Source organism: Pongo pygmaeus, chromosome 16 (genome assembly GCF_028885625.2).
Source record: "Pongo pygmaeus isolate AG05252 chromosome 16, NHGRI_mPonPyg2-v2.0_pri, whole genome shotgun sequence".
NCBI lineage: Eukaryota > Metazoa > Chordata > Mammalia > Primates > Hominidae > Pongo > Pongo pygmaeus.
Genome location: NC_072389.2, coordinates 54,352,741 through 54,370,014, shown reverse-complemented (window position 1 = coordinate 54,370,014; position 17,274 = coordinate 54,352,741). Strand labels below are relative to the sequence as shown.

General features: G+C 34.1%; 1 protein-coding gene across 3 annotated transcripts in view; it reads left to right on the top strand.

Annotated features, from left to right (window-relative positions):
* Positions 1-16,443, top strand: part of COPS2 (COP9 signalosome subunit 2) — a 28,640-nt gene extending 12,197 nt beyond the window's left edge. Inside the window, exons 4-13 of one of the 3 annotated variants that reach the window (XM_054451221.2) lie at positions 4,037-4,162; positions 6,230-6,340; positions 6,461-6,538; positions 9,168-9,342; positions 9,574-9,752; positions 9,875-9,927; positions 12,855-12,952; positions 14,103-14,185; positions 15,029-15,087; positions 15,698-16,443. In XM_054451221.2, the coding sequence (XP_054307196.1) occupies positions 4,037-4,162; positions 6,230-6,340; positions 6,461-6,538; positions 9,168-9,342; positions 9,574-9,752; positions 9,875-9,927; positions 12,855-12,952; positions 14,103-14,185; positions 15,029-15,087; positions 15,698-15,842 (1,107 nt within the window). In that variant the 3' untranslated portion in view covers positions 15,843-16,443. The remainder of the gene's footprint in view (positions 1-4,036; positions 4,163-6,229; positions 6,341-6,460; positions 6,539-9,167; positions 9,343-9,573; positions 9,753-9,874; positions 9,928-12,854; positions 12,953-14,102; positions 14,186-15,028; positions 15,088-15,697) is intronic. The other 2 variants (XM_054451223.2, XM_054451224.2) reach the window with 2 other exon arrangements.
* The last annotated feature ends 831 nt before the right edge of the window (positions 16,444-17,274 follow it).

Here is a 17,274-nt window from a genome sequence, read left to right as displayed (position 1 = left end):
TTTGGAGTTTTAAAATTCTCCTGTTTATTATAAAGAGTTACTCTTCCATTGACTAGGGCCAAAATATTAGCATTATGCTTAACTCTTCTCATTGTCTGTTACCCCACAAATCCATTGGCAAATCCACATGGCTTTATATCCAGTATGACTGCGTTTACCATTTCTACCTCTGCTACTCTGGTCCAAGGCACCACGATTTCTTACCTGGATTATTGCGATAGCCTCTTCACTGGTCTCCTTACTTTCATCCTTACCCTGCTACAGTTCTCCACAGTAGCAGAGTGATCCTTTTAAAATGTAAGTCAGATTATGCCATTCTTTTGCTCCATATCTTCTAGTGGTCCCCATCCCCCTCAGTAAAATCCAAAATTCTTACCATGACCTACAAGTCCCTATGTAAGCTCATCCTTTGCTGCTGTTTTTATTTGCTCCATCACTGGCCTTCTTGCTGTTCCTCAAGTCATCCCAAGCACAGTCCTGTGTAAAGGCTTGCACCTGCTGTTTCCTCTGCCTCAGAAGCTCTTCTCTGATATAACCATATGGGTTTTTTCTTCATTTGATTCAGGTCTCTGCTCAATGGCACCACTTATCAGGATGGCCTTCCCATGACCACCTGATATAAAATAGCATTCTTCCCATCGTCACTTAAATTTCTTCTTTGCTCTTTTTCTTTGCATATGTCACCATGTGATCTATTATTTATTGCCCCTCTTCACACCACCCCTCCCCCCAAGTAAATTGTAAGCTCCATGAGAGCAGGACTTTGTTTTATTCGTTATTATAATCTTAGAACCTATAATGGTGGCTGTCATTTGGTTGGTGCTCAAATATTTTATTGAATGAACTCATAACTTATTCTAGAGAAACTGGAATTATGACATTATACTCAAAATGTCATTCCTCGGTTTCTTTAAACTGGTAAAGAATACAGGGTAGAAGTGGAGGGAAAAAGGATCAGGAGATGATAGGACTAGGTACAAACATGAATCTTAGATCACTAAAGGAGAAGAACTTTTGAGAGAAAGATAAAGTTGAAGCTCAGATGAGCAGGGAGTGAAGCAGTTGGAAGGTTCAGGAACTATGGCAAATTGAAGAATAGCTGATATGTTACCACTTTCTTTTTCCCCTATTTTTGTTTTTCCCATATGATATGTTTCCTCCACCTCCCCATTAGCTTCTCTATCCCATCTAACTATTACTTGTATCCAGGTTAACTTCTACTAATCTTGTACCTCTTCTTTTTGAGGTACTGTCATTCTGGTATTGTTTATCTCACCTTTAATAGGAGGGGCACTCCATAGCATCTCCTACAGAAGCTGTTGACAAAATGGTTTTGTTCATTTCTTCCCCAAAATATATCAGAACAATTCAAAACATGTTAAATGTTATTAAGTATATTGTATGTTGCACTTAAATCTAGTTAAAGAATGAAAATTATCTACATTATATATATTTACCCTTTCTACTCCTACTGCTCTGATACTCTCAAAACATTTCTATGTTGCCCAGAGCCCCGTGCTTTCTTTCCATTTTCTGTTTGCAAGAATATTAAACACAAACATTTACTGTATTCGGATTAGTAACTTAGAAGGCTGTGGAAGAAGCACCAAGTGTTTCAAGGGACAGAAATTTGTGATTAAACAATTATAGTGCCATTAGGAGCTGAATGTTTAACTTGTAGGTTCTGTGATTTGAGATAATACCAAGAGTCCCTATAGAAATCTGCTATTTTAACGTACTAGCAGTGGTTTCGAGTCCATTTGAACACTGTGCTACCCTTAAGACTTGGTTTTGCCATTTTACCTTGAGCAGAGTGGAAAGGAACGGAGAGGGTTTTTTGCATTTTATGTTATTTTGTCTACCTTGTCTACCTTTTGTTTGCTGTAGCAGCATCTGTGAATAAGGTATGGTTCACAAGAGTGATTTCAGCTTCTGTACCTGCCCCTCTCGTTTTCTGATTGGACTCAGAGTAGGACCTATGTTATGTGTAGTGATTTTAGATAGTAAAAAGGTGGAAGGGTTCACTATCAACTGCTCTGGGACCAATTTACCTACTCTTCCTTCAGTCTTTAATTAGAATGTAATTGTTTTTTAAATGAGCTATAAATTATTATAACATGAGATAAATTCAAAACTAATTTTTTTTTTTTCTTTTGAGATGAAGTCTTGCTCTGTTGCCCAGGCTGGAGTGCAGTGGCGCAGTCTTGATTCACTGCATCACTGCAACCTCTGCCTCCCGGGCTCAAGCTATCCTCCTGCCTCAGCCTCCAAGTAGGTGGGACTACAGGCGCATGTCACCACACCTGACTAATTTTTGTGTTTTTTGTAAAGACGGGGTTTCACCATGTTGCTCAGGCTGGTCTCAAACTCCTGGACTTAAGCAATGCTCATGGCCTCTCAAAGGTCTGGGATTACAGGAGCAAGCCACCAAGCCCAGCCAAAAACTGTAACTTTTTGCAAAACTCCTATTTCAGTGCCAAGATACAGCTTCAAAGTTAGGATAGTCGTATTTCTCTGATTTCCCTTTTGCTGCAAGATATGTACTGTAATGTGGATTTAGCAGCTCATTGACAGGATGTTACCTATCATTTACCCCCACATGAAACTTGGAAACAGAAGTGTTTTTTTAATATGTATATATATATATATATATATATTTTTTTTTTTTTTTCCCATAGTTCTATCCTTTTTTTTTTGTCCCATCCACCTCTGCAGTTTTCTTTATTGTAATTCAATTCTTGGTTAGAAGGTTTCAGGGATTGTTCTCAAGTTTTCTTGTTCTTCGTGCTGTGCCTCAGGGCAGAATGTATTGTCATAAGCAAGATAATTACAGCATTATTAGTTTATTCCTCACCCTAATAAATACATATGTTCAATTAGTCAAGGAAAGAAGCATTTGTATCTACCAATGCTTCATGTCTTTGATTAAAAAAAAAAAAAAGAAAATAGAACTCAGTAAAAAGAGAGGTTAACAGCAATTGCAGATTATGAGGATTGTGGATGCAGGTTATAAGGTTAGACATAAATTGACTTACAGGATATACTTAGGAATGGTAAACCTCTCCCAGAATAAGTCTCAGTACTCCTTTATTTTTTAGACCTTTCCTGTTTCCTGGAACAACCTCAATAGTACAAATACAAGGAATAACAACATTAACTATATCTACTATTGAGTAGAACCTTAGATGGGGGGTCTTTTCTTGACTTGAAACGAGTATTGAGGCTTGAAAAAATTGTTTAATTTCACATTTTATATATAACCAGCCAGTTGTAGGGAGAAAAGAAACAGGTAACTCTTATTGCAGAGCTTCCTGAGGAAGGGATAAAATTACAGGGGAGAATATAGCTAATATCCTGCATAGCAGGTACCCAAGGCATTTGAAAGCTTGGATTTTGGCCGAGTGCAGTGGCTCACACCTGTAATTCCAGCGCTTTGGGAGGCCAAGGCGGGCAGATCACCTGCGATCGGGAGTTTAAGACCAGCCTGACCAACATGGAGAAACCCTGACCCTACTAAAAAAAAAAAAAAATACAAAATTAGCCGGGTGTGGTGGCACATGCCTGTAATCCCAGCTACTTGGGAGGCTGAGGCAGGAGAATCGCTTGAACCTGGGAGGCGGAGGTTACGGTGAGCCGAGATCGCGCCATGCACTCCAGCCTGGGCAACAAGAGCGAAACTCTGTCTCAAAAAAAAGAAAAAACTTGGATTTTATTTGTATGTTTTGGCTTATGAATATTTTAGTAGGTTTTATGATTTAAATATGTTGTGCAATGACAATTTCTGAAATTTGGAAAATTTAGCAGTTGTACTTGTTTCATAAGCTAACTTTATACATTTGGTTTGAGTAATCTAGTCATTTCAAATTTAAGATAATTATAATGTTCCTGTCATACATAGTTCCTCTTTTACAAAACTATATTAGGAACTATATGAACTACATTTCATTATGTAGTAGTGTATTCTATAACCTTAATCATGTGTACATATTTTAGTACCTAAATTTGCATCTGATAATTCATTTTTCTTTTCTCACAGACAAACTTTCCAGAAATGATGAATAGATATAAACAGCTATTGACCTATATTCGGAGTGCAGTCACAAGAAATTATTCTGAAAAATCCATTAATTCTATTCTTGATTATATCTCTACTTCTAAACAGGTTAGACTCAATTTTCCCCTCTTGGGACGATCAATGTGTTTATTATTTATAGTAAGGGCTTTGTTCTTTATAGATGGAAAGGCCTAGAGCTTCTATTTAAGTAGTTAACGCTAGTTATTAGTATGCTTTAAAAATGATAAGTACTATTTTCCTGGTTATATTACTGATCATATAATAGTAAAAGGTAATAACTCCAGCTTGATCTCTTTAAATAATACCTTCAGATACTAAAATCTGTAAACAACTTTTCAGGCTTATGTTAGACTCCTATACAGTTGCTACCACAGGTCCCTCTAATAAACTCCATTAGCACTTTAGCTAGCCATTCTGAGGTGTTAAATACACAGAATCACAGGTTATTTGTGTGGATTTGGTTATATTAAAATCTTTGAGAAGTGCCTGTGCTCTTATCAGTTAGTGTTTGGCATTACTCAACAGGTGCTCAGTAAATGCTTCTGCAAAGGATGGGTGGATAATGAAAGAAGAGCTACTGATGAAAGAAACTAAAGAAGGTATTGGGAGTGATAGTGCTTTCATTATGAGTCTAGATTTTGGTTGTTAAGAAAACCAATGATTATTTTATATATTTTTTTGCTAAGATAATTTTTAATTGGATCATTTGTCCTTATCCGTGTAAGCAGTATAGTCCTCAGTTTTAGTTTTTCGTCCTCTTACTCTGTGATATTTGAGTACAAGATATAGTCTCTATATCATTTAGTATTTCTTAGAATATTTGATACTTTTTGTACTCATAATCAAAGAATGTTCACATCAGAATCAGCCTCATTTAATGTCTTTTCTACTAGATGTCATTTTTTTCAGGCAGTTTGTACTCTTTACATTTAAATTTTATGTAATGCCAATAGAGGAAGGTAAACTTACATGTTTTGTTAGAATATTAACACTTAACGACACTAATTCTAGAGTTAAGCTATATATCATGGAGCTTTCCTAAAGTGGGAAAATGTTTTCCAACTCTTAAAAACGAGTGTCATCAAAACATATTTTGTATGCTGTTTGTAAATATTATGCCAGTAATTGGAGCAGGGAGAGGGAATCGAGTGATTTTGAAACTTCAGGACTGCATGCTCTGTGTGTGGTTATATGTAAGGTTTTTGTCTTTTGAAAGTAACAACAGATATTGGGTGGGTGGTACTCTGTTCTATTCAATATGCCATCAGCAGTCATGCATAAATAGTGTTTTCTGAAAATGTGAAATTTTCCTGCGCGTACAGTCCTCTTCTTGATCCTGTTAAGCAGAGAATTAGATATTCAAACAAAGGCAAAGCCAGAAGCAGGGGGAAGAGGGTGGGCAGGGGAACTTAACAAGATGTAAAACAAATAATGATTTCCATGAAAAAATGCCACACAGATTGGTGATTTGGTGGTGATTAGACATAGCTAAAATTATACTAGACTTTTCTCTCCACCCACCTCCATGGTTTACCAGTGACTTAAAAGCTATGCAGTTGAGTTACTTAGTCACATTTATAGAAGAATTTTGAGGGAAGGAGCTTATTCTTTGTTTCTTCACCAGCATGCTTAGTGTTTGCCACATTGTAGGCTCCAAATAAGAGTTGAGTGAATAAGATATACACTGTTAGTAATAATACAACTAGTTCTATGTACATTTCATTTACTGCTGTTAATACAAAATGAGTGGCTGATCTGAGTGGAGTGGTATTTACAGCTAATTGAGCACAACCAGTTACAGATTACTGTGTTCCTTCTCCACTCCCACTGCTTTACTTGACTAGCTTTTTAAAAAGTAAAATACAGAATGAATTATTAGATTGGGAAGGCCAAACGTTTTTACTATTACAGCATGAAAACTTACAGCACTATGTTTATATGGGGAAATATTTTCTGGGTTCTATAAAACAACAGATCATGGCACTTATAAATTTGGTCTGTATTTTGCTTCAGTTTGTTAATTTTTTGGACTGTAGAAGACATTCAGTAAGATACAGATAGTGTATCTTATGTGTATTAAAGTTCAAAGATGCACTTTTAGTTTGTTCAAATTAACTTTATTAACAGGTACAAATTTGCTGTTTACAATTATAGAATTCTGATTTTTTATGTCAGATGGATTTACTGCAGGAATTCTATGAAACAACACTGGAAGCTTTGAAAGATGCTAAGAATGATAGACTGTGGTTTAAGACAAACACAAAGGTAACAATTATAATACTTACACTTTTCTTTTGAAAAGTGGGTGGGTGTTTTTAATAAAGTCTCCTAAAGATACACATCTTCTGTTGAAATCTTGATTTTAATAAGTTTGCTTTCTTGCAGCTTGGAAAATTATATTTAGAACGAGAGGAATATGGAAAGCTTCAAAAAATTTTACGCCAGTTACATCAGTCGTGCCAGGTAGCTTTCCCTTATTTTTTTCTGAATATTTCTTCATAATAAAAAAAGTATAAGCAATAATTATATTCAAAATATTGTTTAGGGATGTTTAAGCATTATCCAAAAAATAAAATTTAGAAAATAAGTTATAAAATTACCTTTTTTTTTGAGAGAGAGGGTATGGCTCTGTCACCTGGGTTGGAGAGTGCAGTGGTGCGATCTTGGCTCACTGCAACCTCTGCCTCCTGGGCTGAAGCAGTCTTCCCACCTCAGCCTCCTAAGTAGCTGGAACTACAAGTGCACACCACCGTGCCCAGCTAATTTTTTGTATTTTTTTGTAGAGGTGGGGTTTTGCCATCTTGCCCAGGCTAGTCTTGAACTCCTGAGCTCAAGCGATCACCCGCCTCAGCCACCCAAAGTGCTGGGATTACAGGTGTGGGCCACCATGCCTGGCCCCTCAATCTTTATTCTTTGTCTAATGAGGTACCAGTATCAATAAACAAACAGGTCTATTGTAATACTTACCATTATATTGATATTTAGTTATATACCCTATGAAAACAGAGCCAGGATATTATAAACGTGTAATAAAGATATTTTTATATTCCAATTTATATGAATCCTAGCAGCATTGTCCAACAGAACTTTAAGTGATACTGGGAATGTTCTATATCTGTTATCAAATATGGTAGCACCAGCTATGTGTAGCTATCAAGCATTTGAAGTATGGCTATTGTGACAGAGGTACTGAGTTCTTTATTTTCTGTAATTAATTACTTTAAATTTGAAAAGCCATGTGGTCAGGACAGAATGGCTCTATAACTTTTTAACCAGGCTTTCATTTTATATTCCCTTTTTTGTCTTAACCAAATGCATCACTTAATACTAGTTTAAATTGAATGTGGGAATACTGCTTTAAATATTTTTAAACTCTTCCAATGCCACGTACTATTTTTTTTCAACCCCTCCCCACGCTTGCCACCATGTAGTATTGTTTTAATGATATATGTGTCATTTCTGTGAATGGGAGAAACGATCAAGAAACTGTTCTAAATGAATCACCTGCAGATATTCAATAGTTTTGTTTTGTAGAGCGGATTAGTCACTTAGGAATTATTTCTTATCTACACATTGTTAGGATGCTTTAGTCTGATGCATTATCAACTGGAGGTTCAGTTCCCTATGAAATGGAAATGCTGGAGCAGCCATCTCTGAATGGTGGAGGGTCTTTTAGTATGTATATAAGGAATTTGAGAAAACCCTTTGAAGAAGTTTTGCTATAAGAACATAAAAATGCTATCAGGATGGTAAATGCTATCAGCATTATATTACTTAGTACTTTGATGGAAGTATGTTCAGGGAAAGATGCAGGATACTCTAGATGTATAAATTGTTTTGTATATTGTATGTTTTACTCTGGTTATGATTGATTAGTGAATAATTAAACAGAATTTTAAGTTTGAAGACCCAATAAATTTTGGCTTAGTGTATGTCAGTGTGAGATATTTATGAATATCTTCCTGTTGATCATATTGCTATTTTTCATGGCCCACATTTCGTGGGCTGTTGGTCAACTTTAAAGTCATGCTCAAATGTCAGCACGTTTTTGTGATTCCTGTGACGTCCTCTAGGAAAGTTAGTCCCTATTTAATTCTCCTAGGCACTTGATTTATGCTTCACCTAGTCATTGTCACTTATATTGTAATTTATCTACTGACAGATTAATCTACTAGAGTGTGAACTTTTTGAGACCAAGAACCTTGGCTTTTTTAACTTTGTATTTTCCCATGATAGACCCAGTGCCTGGCATGTGGAAGGGACTTAGGAAGGGCTTTTTAATTGAATAAGTGGTTCTAAAGCAGTTGTGAACATTTGGGGAAGACAATAATAGATCTCTTAGATAAAAACATAAACATTAAAACATTTCATACGTACAGCAGTCCTCCCAACCCTTATGCACAGATTGCTTTCTTCAATTTCAGTTTCCTGTGGTCAGCTTATTTCCTGTGGTCTGAAAATAAGATATTTTGAGAGAGAGAGATCACATTCACATAACTTTTATTATAGTATATTGTTATGTGTTCTATTTTATGATCAGTTATTGTTAATGTCTCACTGTACCTGATTTATAAATTAAACTTAATCATAGGTATGTATGTACAGTAAGTTTTCATTTAACATTGTTAATAGGTTCTTAGAAACTGTGATTTAATGTTGTTTTGTTCAACACCACATTGATGAGGGGAAAAAATGATTTCATTGTACATTGTTTTGCTTAAGGTCATGGTTTCCAAGAACCTATCGACAATGTTAAATGAGGACTTACTATATAGGAAAAAACATACTACTATACATAGTTTCAGGCATCCACTGGAGGTCTTGGAATATATTCCCTGTGGATAAGGAAGGACTACTATACAAAAAACCTTTGGCTACTTTTTCCTTATCTCATAACTAAAAAGTAGAAAGGATGTATTAGTTTCTTTTTGGCCATTACAAGTGGTATTCTTAGTACTGTAGCTCCCAGTTAAAATTTGTATTGTGTTGTCACATGGAAATAGTATTATAAATGTAAGATTTCCAGGCTAATGCAAATAAGAATTACTGTCTGAATTCTATCTTGTCTAAAGTTAAATATTTGCTTTCCTAGACTGATGATGGAGAAGATGATCTGAAAAAAGGTACACAGTTATTAGAAATATATGCTTTGGAAATTCAAATGTACACAGCACAGAAAAATAACAAAAAACTTAAAGCACTCTATGAACAGTCACTTCACATCAAGTCTGCCATCCCTCATCCACTGATTATGGGAGTTATCAGAGGCAAGTTTGGTTTGGAGAGGGTGGGTAGTGGCATGGGGAGATATCAAAGTTTTTAATTAAACTTTTGCTTTTTAGAACTTCAGTGTATACCTTGAGGCCAGTACTATTCAAGTTATAGAATTTAAAAACTGAAAGGCACTAAAATAGTTTTCATTTGGCATTTATGAGGTGGTCAGTTTTGTTATTACAGAACTGAAAATGTCCTACTTTCTCATGTCTTATTCTTCACAGAATGTGGTGGTAAAATGCACTTGAGGGAAGGTGAATTTGAAAAGGCACACACTGACTTTTTTGAAGCCTTCAAGAATTATGATGAATCTGGAAGTCCAAGACGAACCACTTGCTTAAAATATTTGGTCTTAGCAAATATGCTTATGAAATCGGGAATAAATCCATTTGACTCACAGGAGGTACGTGTGTTTTAATTGTTAATTTCTCTTATCAGCTATCTGGAAATAAATGTTATTTCTTTTTTTAAAATGTTGTTTCTTTGTACATATACTTAGTTAATTTTTTTCTTTACCGGATTTAGGCCAAGCCGTACAAAAATGATCCAGAAATTTTAGCAATGACGAATTTAGTAAGGTAAGATTTTGTATTTCAGTTAAGGTAAATTTCCTGAAAGCAGTTCATAAAGGAGAGAGAGATAAAACTTTTCAGAACTCAGTTAATATTCAACATTTGCCCTTTTGTATTTTCTTAGAAAAGTTTGTAGAATTTTTATCTTCTGAAGTTATTTATTACACTGTTTTCTGTAGCCACAAGATTTTATAAAGTATCTACTACTTAGTTTTCCTATTATCCGTGTGTGTGTCTGTCTGTCTGTGCACGCACGCACACTCCTGTGTCTTTCAGTGGAAAACTGATTGTGGATGTCTTAAAACATTATTTCACAATGATACTGCCTATACCTCTCTTAATCCAGAATGAAATTACGAACTAGTCCAAGATGAGTCAAGAATTTTCAGTAAGACAAGACGGCATAAGCATATTTTTTTACTCATATATTTTCTCAGTGACAAGATGAAAATGTTTTTAAAAATGTTTACAATGGATAGGCTGGGCGTGGTGGCTCACGCCTGTAATCCCAGCACTTTGGGAGGCCGAGGCAGGTGGATCACGAGATCAGGAGATCGAGACCATCCTGGCTAACACGGTGAAACCCCGTCTCTACTAAAAATACAAAAAATTAGCCGGGCGTGGTGGCGAGCACCTGTAGTCCCAGCTACTCGGGAGGCTGAGGCAGGAGAATGGCGTGAACCCGGGAGGCAGAACTTGCAGTGAGCCGAGATTGCGCCACTGAACTCCAGCCTAGGTGATAGAGCAAGACTCCGTCTCAAAAAAAAAAAAAAGTTTACAATGGATAATTTTCTGAGGTGGAGTGTGGGGTGACAGAAGGGTCGTACTGGTAAGAAACCCAAGATTTATTGAATGATTCTGTGGAGAAAGATGTGATGATGGTTAACCACTGAAGAACCTACCATAGTCGATTAATATTTGACAAAATTATGGAAGATAAGACCAAACAAAAAACCTAGAAGAAAAGGCCCATTTTTGCAAAAGGAATTAGTGAGTAAGAGAAACTTTCCTCCAGGCATAGAATAAATGGAACCCAGGGTTTTTGTGGATTTTATTCATTAAAAAAGTATAAGAAATTTACTAAGTTTCTTCAAGTCTTTTATTTTAAGTTGTACAGCTAAGTTTTACCACAGCTGGAAAAATGTAGTTAGGGACATGAAGCAGGACTTTTTTTTTTTTTTTTGCAGATATATGTAAATAGGTGACCAGAAGTTCTATTTATAGTACTTTTTCATTTAACAGAAAATACTATTAGACTGCACACTATGGGTCACCTACATATAAATTGTATATACTTGGAGAAGATAGCTTATTTTGTGATACTAAAGTTCCTGTGTAAAATGTCCTCATTTAACTTTTTTTAAAGAAACCTTAACCTTAATTTTGGCTATAAAAATAATAAAAACTTTTTTTTTTTAGGGGGACTAAGAACAGTTTGGAATTAAAAACCTTAAGTTACCACATTAAATCAGTTTCTTTATTGTTTACTTCTTCATTTTGTTTTTTGAATTAGGTTGCTTTTCATTATTAAAGGAAATGTCATCTTTATTTCAGATAGTTTATTTCATTCACATTTGGTCACATTAACTAAGAACCAAAGTTGTTTATAATGTTAAATTGCTAAGCAGCAGTTTACACTTTTAAAACTCTAAGAAATATTGAGGAAAAGCTTTACCCTAGACATTGATATTTTATATAAATTAAATTGGCCAAGTACATTAAAATTGGTTAAAGGACTGATTTGTCAGACCTTTATCTGACCTATATCAGAATATATAATGATATTTATAAATTTATTGTATCCAACTACTCCAGCGAAGCCACTGTATTAGAACTCAAAACTTATTTTAATGGTAAATTTTGACCCATATGATGTGAGGCATGGTGTCCCACAATTTTGTATAAGTTGTTTTTTTTGAAACCCCACTTAAGAAATAGAAGAATGTCTTACAATTAAAATATGTATGTATACAAATATAAAACAAATGTTTGTGCAAGTGTTTTCAATGCTTGAATATGTCCTCCTATAGTATATTACAGCAATGTATTTGGGGTAGGTAAGAAAGTAATGCTTCCTAATTTTATCTTCCTAGTCAGTTGCCAGGAGACTAGAGGAAAATAATTCCTGTTGAAGCACTTGAATCACATGCCCCTAACATGAAGTTACACTGGGACCCAACAGATGGAAGCACTAGCAGAGGGCGTGCAGTATAGCTGATGATAATGTCTTATATATAAAGCAGACAGTGGTGCCATATCCAGAAGGTTGGATTCTTCCTTTTCAGCACCTTTGGCAATTCCCATAGAGCTTTACAGAATTATTTCAAGAGGAGATACTAGATACCTCAGAGAATTATGAATATAAATCAGTCTTTGGCCTTCGGCAACAGGGGATTGAGAAATGTTCCTTTTGAAAATTTTGACAGTTGCTGGTAGCTTTCTAGAAGATAAAAATTAGGAAGCTGCATTTTCTGAATAACCTACACAGAGGATATACTTTCTTATTTGAAGGACAAGGCTACACTTCTTCATGTAGTGTACATGAAACCTGGTTCCTTTCATTATGAACAATTAGGAGTTAAATGCACAATTTCATATGAAAACATCAAACATTAAATAGTTGTTAAATGTTTTATTGCCAACTTTTAACAGAAGATATTGAGGTGATTTTAATTAACTATGTATAAATATATAACCCCAAAAGAAGATTTATTTAATCTTTCTTTTAAAAAACCAAAAGCATGAAAAGGAAATTTATATTTTTTTGGCGGAAGGTTATGTGTGCTTGTTTAACTGTGATTTCCATGACAGAAAGTATAATATTATTTAGATTTTTGCATATGAAAATTGAGAAACAGGATCTTTGGATTATGTGATTTAATACATAACTTCTTCATGTTTGACATAATTTACACTTTTTATTTTTCTATTAGTGCCTATCAGAATAATGACATCACTGAATTTGAAAAGATTCTAAAAACAAATCACAGCAACATCATGGATGATCCTTTCATAAGAGAACACATTGAAGGTATGTTCTTTCTGCCAACTGGATTCTATTACTTTCTTTGCCACTGTCAAACAAATGCTTCTTAATGAAGCTGCATGGCATTAAGCTGTTTTCTTTCTGTCTGTTGCAAAGTTTAGATATGTTTCTAAATGCTCTCATTGGATGGGATATTCCTTAAAATTATGAAGCTCTTTTAAAGAAATTGGCCAATTTCATATTAATATAGTCAAGTTTATATATAATGTCCATTTTAAGGTAACTGTCCCTTTTTTAAAAAATCTAATATAGATGCTGTTGCATGTTTATTATTGATGCTTAGGTTCAAAGTTAATTTTTAGGGTTTATTTTTGACAAATAACAAAAGCTATGAAAATATCCTGCTATAGATAATGCTAAGATGTATGTACTATGAAAGATAAGGTAACATTGTGAAGGTTTCATACCAGTAAGTGAATGAGATTTTTAGCAAGTTATATTGAATTACCAAAGACTACAATCATCTCTTTGTTCTTGGACATCTTTTATAGCTCCAATTTTCCCACCTATTATGGAGCTATTTGAAGGTTTTTAAATGACCATTTGGAACTAAATTTCAGATGCATCAGAAGTAATGTTCTGTTCCCCATCTTCCTTTCTCTTTTAATCAACAGACATTTTAAAAGTTCGTACATGAACCTGGAATGATACTGCAGTTTATAGATATAGAAAAATGTAGAATCTTTGTACATGAATTTCAACCTGGTTTTAAAAAATTTTAAGAACTATTGTACAGACAAAACTGGAGGAAGTTGTAAAAGCATTATATAAAATATAGTACTCTAGGTTTTGAGAGAGTCTAAAACAAGGAACTTGGCTGGCAGGTATAAATCAGAGCTTCTTTAAAGATATTAACTGTTGAGGAAATGATAAGTAGTGTAATATTGAGAAGGCAAAATAATATTTTAGTAGAGTCTCAACGTCAACAAAATCAAGTAGGTGGGAACAAGAGATTATGGGATAGGCAGCAACTGATCATACTGTACATCCATTGACCCAGGTATTTTAAAATCTAAACACTTTATATCCTTGCCAAGCAGGAAGATATATTTTGAAAAGATAATTAGGAGTACATAATGATCCATAAAGATATCATACAAACTGTTAAATGTTATTTTAATTTTTTGTCTTTCAGAGCTTTTGCGAAACATCAGAACACAAGTGCTTATAAAATTAATTAAGCCTTACACAAGAATACATATTCCTTTTATTTCTAAGGTACTTATATCTGTTTCTTTCTGCCAACTGGATTCTATTACTTTCTTTGCCACTGTCAAACAAATGCTTCTTATATTACAAAAAAATTCTTACATTCTTATATTACAAACAAATGCTTCTTATAAAGATTAAAATCATAGATTTTAATGATGTTTATAATTTATAGTTATAAATGCAGTATACCAGTCTTCCATTTAAGAGTCACTCTAACTTGGTAACATTTTATTATAATAATATATTTTTTAAATTAAACATAACTTAAGGGCTTTACTTTTAATTTTTTATTTATGTTTTTAAGAGACAGGGTCTTGCTGTATAGCCCAGACTGGAGTACAGTGGCTATTCACAGGCACAGTGTGGCACACTGTAGTCTTGAACTACTGACCTCAGGCAGTCCTCCTACCTCAGCCTCCTGAGTAGCTGGGACTGGGCTTTACTTTTAATGTGAATTTTTCTGTTTTCTTGGCATAAATTGAGTTAACAGAAAAGAACCTTAACATTGTAACAAAGAAATTAGGAATCACTATATTTGTTTTTAAAGATTCTTTCAGCCTCAGAGAAAATTGTAGGGGAGAGTAGTGGCCAAAATATGTAATTGATGAAGGGTTAACTTCAACCACAATAAAATTGTAGGAATGTGCTTCAGAAGTTAAAAATTTAAGTCTTTATCACACCTGTGTTCTCGGATATATTTTGAAGTGATAATGAAATATGTTTAAAAATCTTATCTTCTCTTCACTAATTTTCCTTTAAGTGATAGAAATGAATTAAAATTAGAATGATCATGTAAAATTATGAAGTCTTTAAAATGTTAATTAGTATATAACAAGTCTTTTGTCTTAGGAGTTAAACATAGATGTAGCTGATGTGGAGAGCTTGCTGGTGCAGTGCATATTGGATAAGTAAGTACTTTACTATTTTTTATCACAAAATATTTGGTACCATAAGTTTTGAATAATAGTGACAAAGGTAACCATTGGATTCTTGATTATTCATAAAAAGCACCCTCGGGTATGGTTTTCTATTAGAAGAGATATATATGTATGTGTGATGGTTTTTGATGAATGAGCATATTGAACACATCTCAGAAAAAGTTCTAAATGATTTTTCAGAAGGATTTCTTATTATATACAGCCAAAGAATTATTTAATGAATAGTATTTATGTATGTTTTTAAGTATAGGGTATGTGGTACATAACATTTTTGAAATTATATCTTACTTAAAAACAGTACATTGTTTAAAGCTTCACAGGTGATATTTGCCTTTGATTAATCGGATAAATCTTTGCCTTATGGTTCTTTCAGTGAAACTGATGAAAAGTATCTGAAATCTGGTTTCTATCTAGAGTTTGAATAACACAGTGAAGTTAGAACTAACACTGAACTCATTTAATGTAGGCAGCTGCTTTTTTTTTTTTGGCATTTGTTGATACTGTATTTTATGAAACATTAGTCCAGAAACTGTGCTTGATGAAAGTCTTTTGTAGACACATCTTATTTATTTATTTCTAGCACTATTCATGGCCGAATTGATCAAGTCAACCAACTCCTTGAACTGGATCATCAGAAGAGGGGTGGTGCACGATATACTGCACTAGATAAATGGACCAACCAACTAAATTCTCTCAACCAGGCCGTAGTCAGTAAACTGGCTTAACAGAGAACAAGCTTTTACAGACGTCCTTAAGGCAACAGTGCAGAGATGTAATCCTTAAAAGAACTGGGAATGGCAAAACTACTGTCGGTTGATGTGTCCTGAAAATTATTGGAGTTATGGCAGAAGTGCTTTTTTGATCAACTGGTTTGTGTTTTGCTGCTGCATTTATCCCAAGAAAAACAGCTTTAATCTCCAGAAGAAAACCAAAATACCATGGGATTTATGCTGTATTGACATCTTGCCCTATACATACAACATCATAGTAATTTGTCATGGGCAACATGACCAGAGAGAAGATTTTTGTCATGATTTTAAATACACTGACACGCTACTGTTGGTTAAATTTAAACATGTTTTACCTGCAGAAATTCACAAATAACCTGCAATAACTTGAAATGCATACCCTTTTGAACACTTCCTTTTCTCATGTATAAATTAAAATGTTTGCTGCATTTTGCAAAATGTCAATTCTCTAAAAATGTGTCCGTATATTTCTGTACCTGCAGTGTAGTAAAGGTTTAGACGAAACCCCATAATTATAGTGGCATACTGTCACTTAGGTTTCAAGCAGCAAAATAAACAGTGCAGCTCAGAAATTGTAGTTTGGTTCTTGATGTGTTTTTATTACATTTGGAGTTGTTTTGTTTTTTAGTACCTTTGAAATTTCAAATTATTTTATCTTCAGTTAATGATTTTAAAAAGCCTGGGGGCAAATAAGTTGGTTATTTGCTTTCAAGTTTTTAAAAGTAGTCTTTATTGATAGAGTAAGGAGAACTACTTTCTAACAAAACACGTGCATAGTTATGACAGTGATGTTTTAAAGGAATAACATTCTTTTTTTTTAAAGAGTGATATTCCTTTTCAAAAGAATACTAACTCTCAGAATGTTCACTTTAAACGAATATGCCAGAACATAGACAGCTAAATGAATGTTACTCTGCATAGTGATCATGCTGGAAGGTTATTTCCTAATGCCAGCAATCTACCATTGCCCAAAACCTGCTGAGTTTACTCTTTTAGAATTGCATTCAAAGTTAATTTGTCACACACACTAAATTTTATGATTATACATTGTTTTAAAAAATATAGTATTAGGAAGCTTGATTATTTTTAGTTACCATTATTTGGCACCAAATGAAAGTTTCCAAAACTTCCACCTAACTTTGAGGTAATGCAGAAAGTATATAACTGGCTTTGAAAGCAATCCCAAAAGAGTTTTAAAGGTTTTTTGAGCAGTGGCAGTATACTTAGGAGAATGAACTGTGGCCTTCCAAGGTAACTACCTTAAAGGAACTCAGCTCATTTGAATGTATTGAGTTTTGGATGTATTTGTTTCATTTTTTAAAAAGTTCGCATTATTTTATAGTGTCGAAAGGAAGAACTAAGATTAACATAATTTCTTTGGTTTTTCTATTGCTTGTTATTATTATGT